This window comes from Dasypus novemcinctus, chromosome 18 (genome assembly GCF_030445035.2).
Source record: "Dasypus novemcinctus isolate mDasNov1 chromosome 18, mDasNov1.1.hap2, whole genome shotgun sequence".
Taxonomy (NCBI): Eukaryota; Metazoa; Chordata; class Mammalia; order Cingulata; family Dasypodidae; genus Dasypus; species Dasypus novemcinctus.
In genome coordinates, this window is record NC_080690.1 from 20,077,137 (window position 1) to 20,090,635 (window position 13,499).

The 13,499-nt window shown below is 40.2% G+C and overlaps 1 protein-coding gene across 1 annotated transcript; it reads left to right on the forward strand.

Annotated features, from left to right (window-relative positions):
* Nucleotides 1-319: 319 nt before the first annotated feature.
* PSMD7 (proteasome 26S subunit, non-ATPase 7) lies at nucleotides 320-11,627 on the forward strand. The gene is made up of 7 exons (XM_004468113.5): nucleotides 320-513; nucleotides 2,488-2,579; nucleotides 3,586-3,678; nucleotides 4,366-4,463; nucleotides 5,048-5,128; nucleotides 9,580-9,671; nucleotides 10,630-11,627. Exons 1-7 carry the CDS (start codon nucleotides 440-442, stop codon nucleotides 11,072-11,074), a joined length of 975 nt encoding a protein of 324 aa, XP_004468170.1. The 5' UTR covers nucleotides 320-439; the 3' UTR covers nucleotides 11,075-11,627.
* The last annotated feature ends 1,872 nt before the right edge of the window (nucleotides 11,628-13,499 follow it).

The following is a 13,499-nucleotide window of genomic DNA, read 5'->3' on the forward strand; positions in this document are numbered from 1 at the left end:
GAAATACGAGTTATTATTTACTTTTTTCTTTTATTATCCTTCTATACTCTTCAAATTGGGTAAGCTGAGGAGGAACTGAGGCGAAAAAGCTGTTGCTGCATGTAACTGTGAAGGCTCAATACTGAGAGATAAAAAGTTATCAGTCCCTAGTCTCCCTTTAACTGGAAGACCCGAAACACCCGTAGCCATCGGCGAGTGACCCCCGTGGCCCTCGTTCCGGCCCCGCCCTTCTCCGGCCCTTTTCCCCTCCTCAAGATGGCGGCCGGAGTGACAGTCCCGGCGCAACGAGCGAAGCACTCTGGGAGCGGAAGAAGGAGGCCGCGCGACGACGGTGGGGCCGGAAGGGGAGGAGTCTGGCCTGGGGGAGCCGCTGGAGCTGCTTCTGTTGCCGGTGTTCGCAGGTCTCAAGAAGCCGGCCCGGCGGCTGGGGTGTGTCGTGATGCCGGAGCTGGCGGTGCAGAAGGTGGTGGTCCATCCCCTGGTGCTGCTCAGTGTGGTGGATCACTTCAACCGGTGAGTGGACGGCTTGGAGCGGCCTAGCAAAGCCGGTGGCGCTGCCGCTGCTGAGTCACGGGCACGCTGGGGACTGCGCGGGGGATGCTAATCGGGCGCAAGACAGCCGGGACTTGACGCGGGGCCCAGAGCAGCCCCGGCGTATGCAGCTGGAGTCATCGAGCATCGACCTTCCGCTCTAGCCACCTCTTCGCCCTGTGGGCTGCTGGTTCCTTTTCCCGAAGTCTGGATTACTCCAGGGTATGGGGGACGAGCTTCAGTTAGCCCTGACCTTCGTCCCGGCTCCCCCCCTCCAGTCCTCGTGGAGACAAGGTGTCTCGTAGGAAAGCGCTTCAGACTCGAGCCTCTTTGCGCCTGAAGGCTGTCACCGAAATTATGGTCTCAGCGCCCTGAAGGGCTTCGTGGATGGGCTGTGGTTTTAACTTGTGAAAGTAAGTGAGAACCTGGTTTGGTGATAGCCTAAAAAGCAGATGAGGTGTCAAATTTTTTTCTTTAAAAAAAAAATGAAGCCGGTTGGAGATTTGGGCATTAATAAAGAAAGAAAACATCCTGCAGTAATTCTGATAACCTTTGTTTGAAAGTGTTCTTCCTTCATCCTTGCTTGTTCTCAAGCTGCACATCTTGCTAGACCTGTTACACATGTTCAGAAGTTTTACAAGACAATTATTTGAATTGACAAATGCAAAGATCCATTTGTTAGCATCCACTGCAAAGTCATAGTTTCTAAGTGCTCGTTCTGCTGCAACTAATTTTGTACAACTCCTAATTCAACCAAAGGCAAAAACAAATTTCAAGACTTGATGAAGTTTAACGTCCCCCATTCAGTTCCATTGCTTTGTGGGACCCTCAGCCTAACAGGATATGCAGACTTTTCTACTGTACAGTAGTTAATATTTTGCTCTTGTAGGACCCAAGAGGTGCTAATGGGATGGGCACCGATTCAACTGTATTTAACAAATTCAACAAACACTTATTAAGGATTTACTGAAGGTAGTCTCTTTTAGCTGCTGTGTCATTTTAAAAGGTGAGGTTTTAAAAACACAAATGGATTTTTGTAGGCTAAAAGAAAACCGATGAGTGTGGACGTTTTCTTTGAAGTGTGGAAACTCAGTGCCTAAGATTTCAAAGAAACTCAGAGACACTAGGGGTCTTAATTCCTTAACTTCGTTTGATACAAGCCCCAAGTTTAGTAAACCTTTATAAATTTTCCAAACTGTATTAAGAAAAATACTACACTTAAACCAATGTGAAAAAAGTGACTATAAGGAAATATAGTTCATTTCATGGTAGCTTTTGTCTTTCCTTTGAACATAGATTTGTATTGTGTCTGTTTCTCATGTTTGCTCATAATTAAAAGAATTCTACTTGAAAACTAGTGAAGTGTAGATTGTGTAAATACAACACTTGCAGCTTCTCAGGAGAAAGTTACTGAGAAGGTTTTAAGTGGAGATGAAACTCTAAAGTATAAATCTTTCAGTGATTCACCCCTCTCAGTGTGGTTAGTCATCAGCTCAGTTCTGACTTCTGCCAAATTCAGCCAATTAGAGATGCCACAACTGGCATATACATGCCTCTAGATCATAATCACCCTAGACAGTACAAAGAATTATTAGTGGAGCTTGTAGACATGGAGTAGGTGCTGCAGAGAAGAGTTGGCAACTTGGAAGCCAGGCCGCAAAGCTGGTTCTGCTCTAACATCTTTATCCCAGAACGTACTCGAAGATAAAGAAGTTGAAGAAATTTTAAAGAAAGGAAAGCTGCAAAGGAAAAAGTTAAGTTGAACGTGGTAGCATAACTTATATTTATTAACATTTCATATTAAGGTACTTAACCTAACTTTGTGTAGTGGTATTAGTTCCCAGGTGATCTGACAAATCATATCTGTAATATTGATATTTCCCAGTGAATATCTAATTGTTGGGTCCAGGTATCTGTGTGTGCCTATACAAACTGACCATCTGTTTTCTCATTCAGAATAGGCAAGGTTGGAAACCAGAAGCGTGTTGTTGGTGTTCTTTTGGGGTCATGGCAAAAGAAAGTATTAGATGTATCCAACAGTTTTGCAGGTAAAAGATAAATCTTACATTTTTCTCAGCATGATTAAAATGTCACATAACTTTAAAAAAAAAAAACTTGTTTTCATTGCTGACTACAGCCCAGAGATTATATTTCAGAATTGCTGGATTTACAAAAGGGGGTTTAAAACGGGGATTCTTGACAAGGAGTCTATGAACTTGAATTGAAATTTTTAAAAAAAAAACACATTTTTCTTGTAGGGATGTGTTGGTGCAGGTGTGATATATTTTTTAAATAATACATAGTATAGTATGGACTTAGTAAGGTGTCTGTGGTTTTCACCTTACTGGCAAAGGGGCCTGTGGAACAAAAAAGATTAAGAACCTCTGGTGTAAAAGCTATACACTAAACTGGAAGGTAAATATTATTTATTCACTCAGAGGCCATACAGTCTCTGTTGCACCTCAGCTCTGCGTTTATAACAAATGAGTGTAGCAGTATTCCAATAAAACTTTATTTATAGAAACAAGTAGTTGGTGTAATTTGTCGCCCCCTGCACTAAAACATTAACTATGGTAATAGAAAGGGCGAGAGGGGAAATGGAGGGTATCTCTTTTACTCTCTCATGAATCTTTACAAGAACATCTATTTATTACTTGTGTAATTAAATCAGCAAGAGAGGACAACAAAATCACTGGAGTGACCTCAGAACAGGACCAACCAATAAAGTAAATTGCCAAATGGGAAGTATTAGCGGGTGTTATGGCCTATATAAGCAAACTCAAGAGCACGTGTCCTTTTTTTTAAGGGGTCAACTGCTATTTGGCTCTGGCCATTTGTTGCCAAATCTTGTTATTATTCAAGAGAAGCTGGAAATCTGATTTTTTTATGTGTAATCTCCCAGTTTATCATAAGGGCAGCTAAAAAAAAAGTTTTAATACTGTGTTGGACAAACCAAACACATGTGGATCGGATCTGGCCTACCTGTCTCCAGTTGTGACCTTTACTCAAGATCTGTAACACTCTACACTAAATCTTACATTGTTTTCTCTTTAGTTCCCTTTGATGAAGATGACAAAGATGATTCTGTCTGGTTTTTAGACCATGACTATTTAGAAAACATGTATGGAATGTTTAAGAAAGTCAATGGTAAGTCTTGATTTTTTAAGAAGCTCTTTTGGTATGACATTGATTTATATGGATGGGTAGGTGTGTTTTTTCTTTTTTTAACAATCACCTTTTCTTTGTTTAAGGTCAAAGCCCCTTTACTTAGATAGACTTAAGTTAGACCAGTGGTAGTAGAGGAATGAGGTAAAATAAATGAAAAACGAGAGTAACAGTGTAAGGCCAAATAGATCACCTGGATTTTAGGGGTAGTGAGCTAGCCCTCTGATTGTATCGGAAAATGCAGAGAACCACCATTCACCTGCCCCCAGAGCTTTGGTACTACCAGGGTAAATACATCTTTCTGTCTTACTGTATCATTTTCATTTTATTTCACTATGGCAACCAAATTGCTTTGGATATGTTTATTCCCATAACACTCAGTTACAATTTATGTGACATGAACTTGCATTTGTGTATATATTGCCTTGGAATTGTTTACTAGTTGTTTCACGTATAGTCTCCTCTACACTAGTCTGGGATATGGATGTCTCTAGTTTCCCATGCTGTTTATTTTCTGAAAATTCTGTCTCTGAGTTTTAGATCTTATAGATGTCTGAGATTTTCAGAAAGGTAAAGGACGTAACTACTGATGTTCTTATCCTGTTTTCAGGGAGTTGTTATAAATCATTATATATAACAATTAAAACACACTGATTTTTCCCTTCCCAGCCAGAGAAAGAATAGTTGGGTGGTACCACACTGGCCCTAAACTACACAAAAATGACATCGCTATCAATGAACTCATGAAAAGATACTGCCCTAATTCAGTAAGTGCTATTTTTAAAACTCTTGAGTGATAGTCTTTGCCAGCTAACTCAAGCTAAGAGCGTCCTAGGAAGGATTTGGGTAATAAATCACTTCACTGCTTTTTCTCTGTAAGTTTGTGGATAATTTATAGTATTCTGTTTAGTGTACATAATATATTAAGTAAATAACAGTTAAAACACAAAACACCTGCCAAATGCTATGTATGTGAATTATCTTGCTTAGCCCTCTCAATAACTGCGTGTGGTTGTTATCCTCTTTACAAATGAGAAAAGTGAGTCATACAGTGGTTAGAAAGGTCCAATAAGTGGGTGAGGCTGCAGTTGAAATGTTGGCTGTCTTGATTCCAGTTTCTTTGTACTTAGTTACCACAAACTACCACGTCTCAGCTTTGTTAATGGATGGGAGTGAAGAATAGAGCAAGTGATTAAATTAATTTGAAATGTAAATTCATTTTTGATGAACACAGGCTCTTTTCTAATTGGATGGATGAAATAGTTTCAGTAATCATCACCAGAAGAGTGGCTTCAATAATCCCTTATTTAGTGATTATGAGGAAGTTTGTTAAAATACGTTTCTCTGCCAGGTATTGGTCATTATTGATGTGAAGCCGAAGGACCTGGGGCTGCCCACAGAAGCATATATTTCAGTGGAAGAAGTTCATGATGTAAGTCACCTTGATTTGAGCTCAGGAGATTAGGTTTGTCACTTATTGGGTGGTGGTGGTTTTTTCCATTTTCAAGTCAACACATCCTTTTTCTCTATAACAAAGAGAAAGTTGTTGATTACTATCAACAGCTTGATCTTGTTTTTTGCACCTTGAAGGTTTCTTGTTTTTTAATTATTTTCTTTGTTATTAATGAAATACATAATTGTAGGAAATTTGGAGAATTCAGGAACGTATAAATAACAACACTTAAAATGCTTCCACCCAGAGATGATCATTATTAACATTTTGGCAAATATCCTTATAGGTCTTTTTAAATTTTAATTTTTAGTTTGAGCAGTTGGGGGTTACAGAAAGTCAGGCAGAAAATATAGAATACCCATATATCATACACACACAGTTTTCATATCAGTGAGATCATATAGTATTTAACCTTTTGTGTCTGGCTTATTTTATTTGCCATGATGTCTTCAGGGTTCATCCATGTTGTTGCATGTATCAGAACTTTATTCCTTTTCACAGCTGAATATTCCATGTGTACCACTATCCATTCATCAGTTGATAGACACTTGGGTTGCTTCTATCTTTTGTCAATTTTGAATAATGCTGCTGTGAAAATCTGTGGAAATATGTATTTGAATCTCTGCTTTCACTTCTTTGGGGTATATACCTAATAGTGAGTGGCATTGCTGGGTTCCATGATAATTCTATAGTTAACTTTCTGAGGAACTGCTGTACTGTTTTCAACAGTGGTTACACCATCCCCACCAACAGTGAACAAGTGTCCCTATTTTTCCACATTCATTTTCCATTTTTTTAAATAATGGTCATTCTAGTGAGTGTGAAATGGTATCCCATTGCGGTGGTTTTTTTGTTGTTGTTGTTTTTTTAAGATTTATTTTTTATTCATTTCTCTCCCCTTCCGCCCCCTTCCACCCAGTTGTCTGTTTTCTGTGTCCATTTGCTGTGTGTTCTTCTGTGTCCTTTTGTATTCTTGTCAGCGGCACTGGGAATCTATGTCTCTTTTTGTTGCATCGTCTTGCTTCGTCAGCTCTCTGTGTGTGCGGCCCCGTTCCTGGGCAGGTTGCACTTTTTTCATGCAGGGCAGCTCTCCTTACGGGGCATACTCCTTGCACATGGGGCTCCCCTACGCAGGGGACACCCATGTATGGCAGGGCACTCCGTGCGCACATCAGCACTGCACATGGGCCAGCTTTACCACGTGGGTCAGGAGGCCCTGGGTTTGAACCTTGGGCCTCCCATGTGGTAGGCGGATGCTCTATCCATTGAACCAAATCCGCTTTCCCCATTGCGGTTTTGATTTGCATTTCCCTAACAGCTAATTAAGCATCTTTTTATGTGTTTTTTGGCCATTTGTATATCTTCTTTGGAGAAATGTCTATTCAGGTCTTTTGCCCATTTTTTAATTGGGTTGTCTGTCTTTTTGTTGCTAAACTGTAGTATTTCTTTTTGTATTCTGGAATATTAAACCCTTATTGGATATGAGGTTTCCAAATATTTTCGCCCATTCTATAGGTTGTCTTTACCTTCATGGTGAAGTTCTTTAACACACACAAGTTTGTTTTGATGAAGCCCCGTTTATCTATTTTTTCTTTTTTTTCTCCTTAAGATTTATTTTATTTTATTTATTTCTCCCGCCCGCCCGAGTTGTCTGTTCTCTGTGTCGATTTGCTGCATGTTCTTTTTTTGTCTGCTTCTGTTGTCAGCAGCATGGTAATCTGTGTCTCTTTTTGTTGCATCATCTTGCTGCGTTAGCTTTCCATGTGTGTGGCGCCATTCCTGGGCAGGCTGAACTTCATTTCGTGCTGGGCGGCTCTCCTTACAGGGCACACTCCTTACGCATGGGGCTCCCCTATGCGGGGGACACCCCAGCATGGCACGGCACTCCTTGCACGCATCAGCACTGCCCGTGGGCCAGCTCCACACAGGTCAAGGAGGCCCGGGGTTTGAACCGCAGACCTCCCATGTGGTAGGCGGACTCCCTATCCACTGGGCCAAGTCCGCTTCCCTCTATTTTTTCTTTATTTGCTCATGCTTTGGGTATAAAAGTCTTAAGAAGCCATTGCCTAACACAAGGTCCTGAAGATGCTTTCCCATGGTCTCTTCTAGAATTTTGGTTTTTCTAATTATCTTTGATACATTTTGAGTTAATTTTTACATATGCTGTATCTGTCCTTGTGCCAATACTATGTTGTTTTGGCTACTGTAGCTTTTGTAGTAAGTTTTAAAATTGAGATACATGAGACCTCCCAAGTTCATTCTTCAAGATACTTTTGGCTCTTCAGTGCTTAACCTTCTATATAAATTTGATTATTGACTTTTCCATTTCTGCAAAGAAGGCTGTTGGAATTTTGATTGGAATTGCATTGAAATAAATCTGTTAAACGCTTTGGTAGGATTGACATCTTAACAGTATTTAGTCTTCCAGTCCATGAACACAGAATGTCCTTCCATTTGTTTAGGTCTTTGATTTCTTTTAGCAATGTTTCTAGTTTTCCATGTATAAGTTCTTTACATCCTTGGTTAAATTTATTCCTAGATACTTGATTCTTTTAGTTAATATTTTAAATTCTCACTTTCCTCTCCAGATTGTTCATTACTAATATAAAGAATATACTGATTTTTTCTTTCCAATTAAACAAGCAGGGAAATTATTGGGGACTGTAAAGCAAGAGAACATAAGTACACCTTCAGAGTTGAAGGCAGGTATTCTCAAGGGAGAGAAATGCAAAGTTCTGCCCTGGGGTCCCTGTTTTATCAGGGTACAGGACTCCAGGGCCTGCACTGATTAACATATTTGAGGCTAAGCAAGGAAAATTTATTGGGTGGTTTGATTTACTTAGGAGTGTAGGGTTTGCTGTCTGGTGGTGATTGACCTCTGGCAGCTATCCAGAAGCTCTGCAGTGATTGGCTTCTGGTCCCTGTTCACGACGTGAGGTAACCTGAAAGTGGATGGGGGTAGTAGTGGTGCCCCTCTTGCCCCTTCTCCCTTTCCTGCCATGCAGTGATACTGCTGGCTGCCTTCTGATAGCGCAGCCGTTGGGTATATGGGCTATGAGCTCAGGGTGTGTCCTTGTAAGCTGCCCCTTCCTAACTTGCTTGTGTGAGTCAGCAGGCTAATGTAAGTTAGCAGGCCATTGCCCCAGTTTCTGTTTGTGTGGCTTACCAGGTTTTCTGCCCCCTTCCTCCGTAGGTCCCTGTTCTATCCTGCCTCAAATACCCCCTGAGATTAAGATACACTTTTAATCTCAAGAAATATATTGATTTTTGCCTGTTGATCTTGTACCCCATTATTTTGCTGAATTGCTTTATTACCTCCAGTAGCTTTGTTTTGGACTTTTCAGGATATTCTGTGTATAGCCAGATTTTGCTGATTATTGAAAGATTTCATGGGGAAACAGCATCCTGGAGTGTCTTGTGCTGCCATCTTGGTCGACCAGAAATTCAGCAATACCTCCCCCTTGAGTTTCTGAATCATAAATTTTAGAGATAGAGAGGACTGTGGCAGTCTCCTTTCACAAACAAAACTGAGATGCATACCAGTCAAATCATTTCCTAGAGATAAGTCACAGCAAGGTAAATGCAAAACCTGGTGAGCTAAGTCTTAATCTAATGTAGTTCCCACTGTTAAGCTGCTTCTATGCCAGTGTTCCTTGCTTGAAGATTTTCAATCCCTATAGACTAGATCATAGGTTTTCAAATTGAGTAATTCAAAGCTGCCAAGAAATAGATGGCAGGATCCCTCTGTGTGATTGATATCTGAATGTCTAGCTGCTTCAGCTTTGCAGCATCCAGTACCTATTGTGTGACTCAATCGCTTATGCTTTGGATGTGGAAGAGGCTGCGAGAATAAAGCCTTTCTCTGTTTCCAAGAAAACTGAATACAAGTTGTAGGGGTGGACTTGATTTTTAAATGTTTGTGTTGTGTTATGAGCTCAAAATATTCGGTAAAGACCCATGTTCCCTACCAAAGAGCTCAATCTTGAATTTCCAGTCTGCAGTCTGAGCTAGATTAAATTCTGTCCTTGGATTTATACATGCAACATTTATCCTATGTTCCATTTAAAAATCTGGAAAAAGATGATTTAGCTTTACTTCCTCTTCCTTTTTTGCCTTGCTGCCAGGGAGCTTAAGATCTAAATTTATTACCCATTTGCAATATGGCTTTTATCCCTTGTCTTGATGCAGCTGTTTGAAGTTCATTATACCCTACCTTTGCCAAAAGGGTTTTGACACTGGTTACATATACGTGCACATAACACCCCATGTAGCAGCACAATTTTTTAAATATAGGATAAAAAGGAGACATAAGGATTGTGTTGTGAGACCAGGGGGGATAAATTAGAGAACAAAAGAAGAAAGGTCTGTAAAAGGGAACATATAGCAGTTTGTTTTTAAGTATGTCTCTGCAGTTAAGTCTCTTTTCCCAGGATGGAACTCCAACCTCAAAAACATTTGAGCATGTAACCAGTGAAATTGGAGCAGAGGAAGCTGAAGAAGTTGGAGTCGAACACTTGTTACGGTGAGACCTTGGTTCAGTATCAGAATCAAAAGCCACCCCCTTTGCCAGCCTGTTTACTGGCTTTCCCCTATGCCAGCCTGCTCTTTTGCCACCCAAGAGGCTGCAAGGTATAAGGAATATGTCTATATCAGGAGTAAGGAAACCTAGCTTTTAGTCCTGACTCATCCACTAAGGGTTCTGTGATTATGAACAAATTGTGACCCTTTTCTGGGCCTTCGTTTTCTTATCTTTAAATTTTGGTTGAACTAGACTGTCCCTAAAGTATCTTCAGTTATGATGTGTGACTGTGGATAGCACACTGTGCCTGAAAACCAATGTGGACTGTGACAGGAACAGATGTGTGAAATAAATGCAGTCATATACTCTTCCAGTATATATCCTTTTCAAACACTAGCCAGTTTTCTCAGCCAATAAGATTTCTCCAAGCTCTAAAAACTATTCTTGACTGATTGAAGCTTTTCACAACATTCTGGAAACTCAAGTGGGATAAATGACACTCTTTAGGAATGGGGACGTCAGAGTAGGGAACCTGATAATACAGGGTTACACAAAGTTATTGGCAGAGCTGAGCCATTAACCCAAACAGTCATTTTGTGTTTAATTGAAGATTATTTCATTTTGGTTCTTTATTATCCTTTGAAAAATGTCCTCTGATGAGAAAGATAAAATAGAAAAAATACTGGAAGTGGTTTAAAATGTTCTGTTCTTATTGAATTTCTTTGACCAGCTTAAAATTAGTATCCAGTATACTTATCATGTTAATATATACCTCCAATGGAAAACAAAATTAAGGCAATTTATACCCGAATCCTTATCAAATGGAAAGGAAATAACATTTTTCTTTTGAAAACCTTGCTTGTCCCCACAAACCTGGGTGTTTTTCTAGATTCTGAGAACCTTGTAATGATATGGTATGCTGATACTTTCTCCTGCCCTTTCTCGTTGTGGGTTATTACAGAGACATCAAAGACACTACAGTGGGCACTCTTTCCCAGCGTATCACAAACCAGGTCCATGGTTTGAAGGGACTGAACTCCAAGCTTCTGGATATCAGGAGCTACCTGGAGAAAGTGGCCACAGGCAAGTTGCCCATCAACCACCAGATCATCTACCAGCTGCAGGACGTCTTCAATCTGCTGCCAGATGTCAGCCTGCAGGAGTTTGTCAAGGCATTTTACCTGAAGACCAACGACCAGATGGTGGTAGTGTACCTGGCCTCACTGATCCGTTCTGTGGTAGCCCTGCACAACCTAATCAACAACAAGATTGCCAACAGGGATGCAGAGAAGAAAGAAGGGCAAGAAAAAGAAGAGAGCAAAAAGGATAGAAAAGATGACAAAGAGAAAGAAAAAGATAAGGAAAAGAGTGATGTAAAGAAAGAAGAGAAAAAGGAGAAAAAATGAAACTTGTAGCTTTTTTAATTTGTAAATTAAAATCTTATAAACTAAATCAGTGTGCCACTAGAGGGTTCTTTTCACAGTCAGTGCTTGTTAAAAAGCTTTATTGATGAGAGCTCTCTGCCTCATGTCACTCTCCCTGTGGCATATGTGGAAATGAATGGATAGAGGGATTGATCTCCATGCAGCTCAGGCTGGTGTGAGTTGGGGATGTGATAGCACAAGCTTCAGATTGTGTGAGAAAAATGAAGAGCGGTAAACCTAAAATTTTTGGTACTCTTCATTTTTTTACCTATAAAACCAGGAGTTGTATTTTCCCCATCTCAAAAGACTTGGGGTCTGTTTCTGGCGGTGTGCAGAAATGCTATGCAGCATGCATAAAATAAATTCCTTACATCCTCTGCCTCATTAACACCTTGAGTTCTGACCCTTCATAACTCAGCAGTGGCAATATCGCACCATGGGACTTGTGGTACCCCTAGCTCTGGCCTTAGGGCTTGGGATGCAGCTCCATATATTGTTTACCTTTGAAAACACAATTAAATGGCTTGGTTTTTAAGTCTGTGTTCTAGTCTTTTTTTGACTCTGGTAGTGGCGATCCGCTGTTTTCAGAAGCTGCCAAGACAATCTTTGTTGAAAATGCCTTAAGGAATTCTTTTAGACTTAGAATCTTAGTAGTAAAGAGTGGATGTCATTCCTTTAAATAAAAACAGGCAGCCTGCTGTCCGAGGAGAGCTCTCAGCCCAGCCAGAAAACCTGAATTCCAGTCTATACCTCAGACTCCTCTTCCAAAAAGTGGCAGGTTGGAGTAGGTCCTCTCTGAAGTCCCTAGAGCAACTTTTCATAAGGACACATTGATTTAATACTATAGTGAGTTTAAGTACATCAGACCCCAAAGTTAATGGGAATGTTGTTAAGAATAAAACAAAAGATGTCCTCCCATGGCCCACTGGGTGGAACGTGGAAGAGTGTGGGCTATGATGACCATTGACCATGAGGTGCAGCAGTGCTCAGAGATGTATTCACCAAATGCAATGAATGTCTCATGATGGAGGAGATTGTTAGGGCGGAGGAGTGGGGTGAGAGGGGTATATGGGGACCTCATATTTTTTGAATGTAACAAAAAAAGAGGAAAAAATAAAAAGAATGAAAGTTTCCCCTTAATAGTGCACAGGAATCTTATTAGAACAAATAAAGGAATTTCAGCACTTGTCACAGTAGTCAATAATTTCCTTAACTGAGCAGTCGGAAAGTCCTAAAGAATCCTTAATGCACCATATGGGTTATCAGTGATGCAACATATATACAAAGATAAAATAGCACCAAAAATTAAGTCAACTGAATTTCAGAAACCACTTCGTGATGTTCTAATGCCTCAAAGCTATCAGAAGCATCTTCATGGAGCTAGTTGGAATTTGGGGTTGACAGCATGATGTATAAAGGGCTCACTACATAAATAGAAGCAGGCCCACAACAGGGGTCACCCTGAGATTTCTAACGATTCTGGGATTAAAAGTGATAGGAAAGACAAGGAACAGTTTTACTTCATTTCAGCAGTCAAAAGTCAGTTGCATCTCCTAATAAAAGAGATTTGAAATCCATGGTTCAAGCCACAGAAATATTGTATTCAAAACCACAGAAATATTGAAGATATTTGAGATTCAGCTATCATGTTTAGAATAAAGGGAACTTGGGACATTGATTTCTCTAGGAAAAGAGCCAGGATGCAGTGGTTCTGAGGATTTAAGCAGGGAAAATAAACGTGTTACCTTAAAGGTTTCCTATTTGAAAATAGATCTGAAATATCCCTGAACATAGAGGTTAGTTAACCCTTAATCGAAAGATGGAAACTCAGAAGTGCAATAGCCTAGAGCCAACAAATTAACTGATAAATGCTCTTTTTAAGTTCTGCCCAGACCATCAATTTCTAAAAGGGCAAAAGGATGGGGACCTGTATTAAAAGGTCTACCATATTTATTCTGCCAGGTGCAGAATAAAACTTTTGGCAAGAATTAGGTGCCCCAGAATTTTACTCTAATATGTGGAGGACCTTCCAGCTGTGAGAATGTAAACCATACACAAAAAATAAACTCAGTTACTTAACTCAGGTCCTCCTAAAAGATTGAGATATCCATTCACTGTGAAGTTATAAACAGATCTCTTCCACCATTTTCCTACAAAAACGTCTATAAAACAAAAAGATGTGAATGATAGGGTCATTTATTACACTACATACAACGTGCTAGCAGAACTACTTCAATCTGCCTCTGTCCCTGGTAACAGGAAGGAAATGGGGCATGTTGATTTATGGGGTACATAAAAGATTTTTGCAACTCCCCTATTTTACAACTCTCAAATCATACACAATATAGGCAAGAATTGATTTGGAGATCCCTGTGCCATCCAACTCCTGGAATTACCAGTATTTGCC

Excerpts from the sequence above, each read along its gene's own strand:
- PSMD7 (XM_004468113.5), top strand. The coding sequence starts at position 440 with ATGCCGGAGCTGGCGGTGCAGAAGGTGGTGGTCCATCCCCTGGTGCTG. Across the intron at positions 3,679-4,365 it reads AATGTTTAAGAAAGTCAATG|CCAGAGAAAGAATAGTTGGG; the intron begins GTAAGTCTTGAT and ends TTCCCTTCCCAG. Across the intron at positions 4,464-5,047 it reads AAAGATACTGCCCTAATTCA|GTATTGGTCATTATTGATGT; the intron begins GTAAGTGCTATT and ends TTTCTCTGCCAG.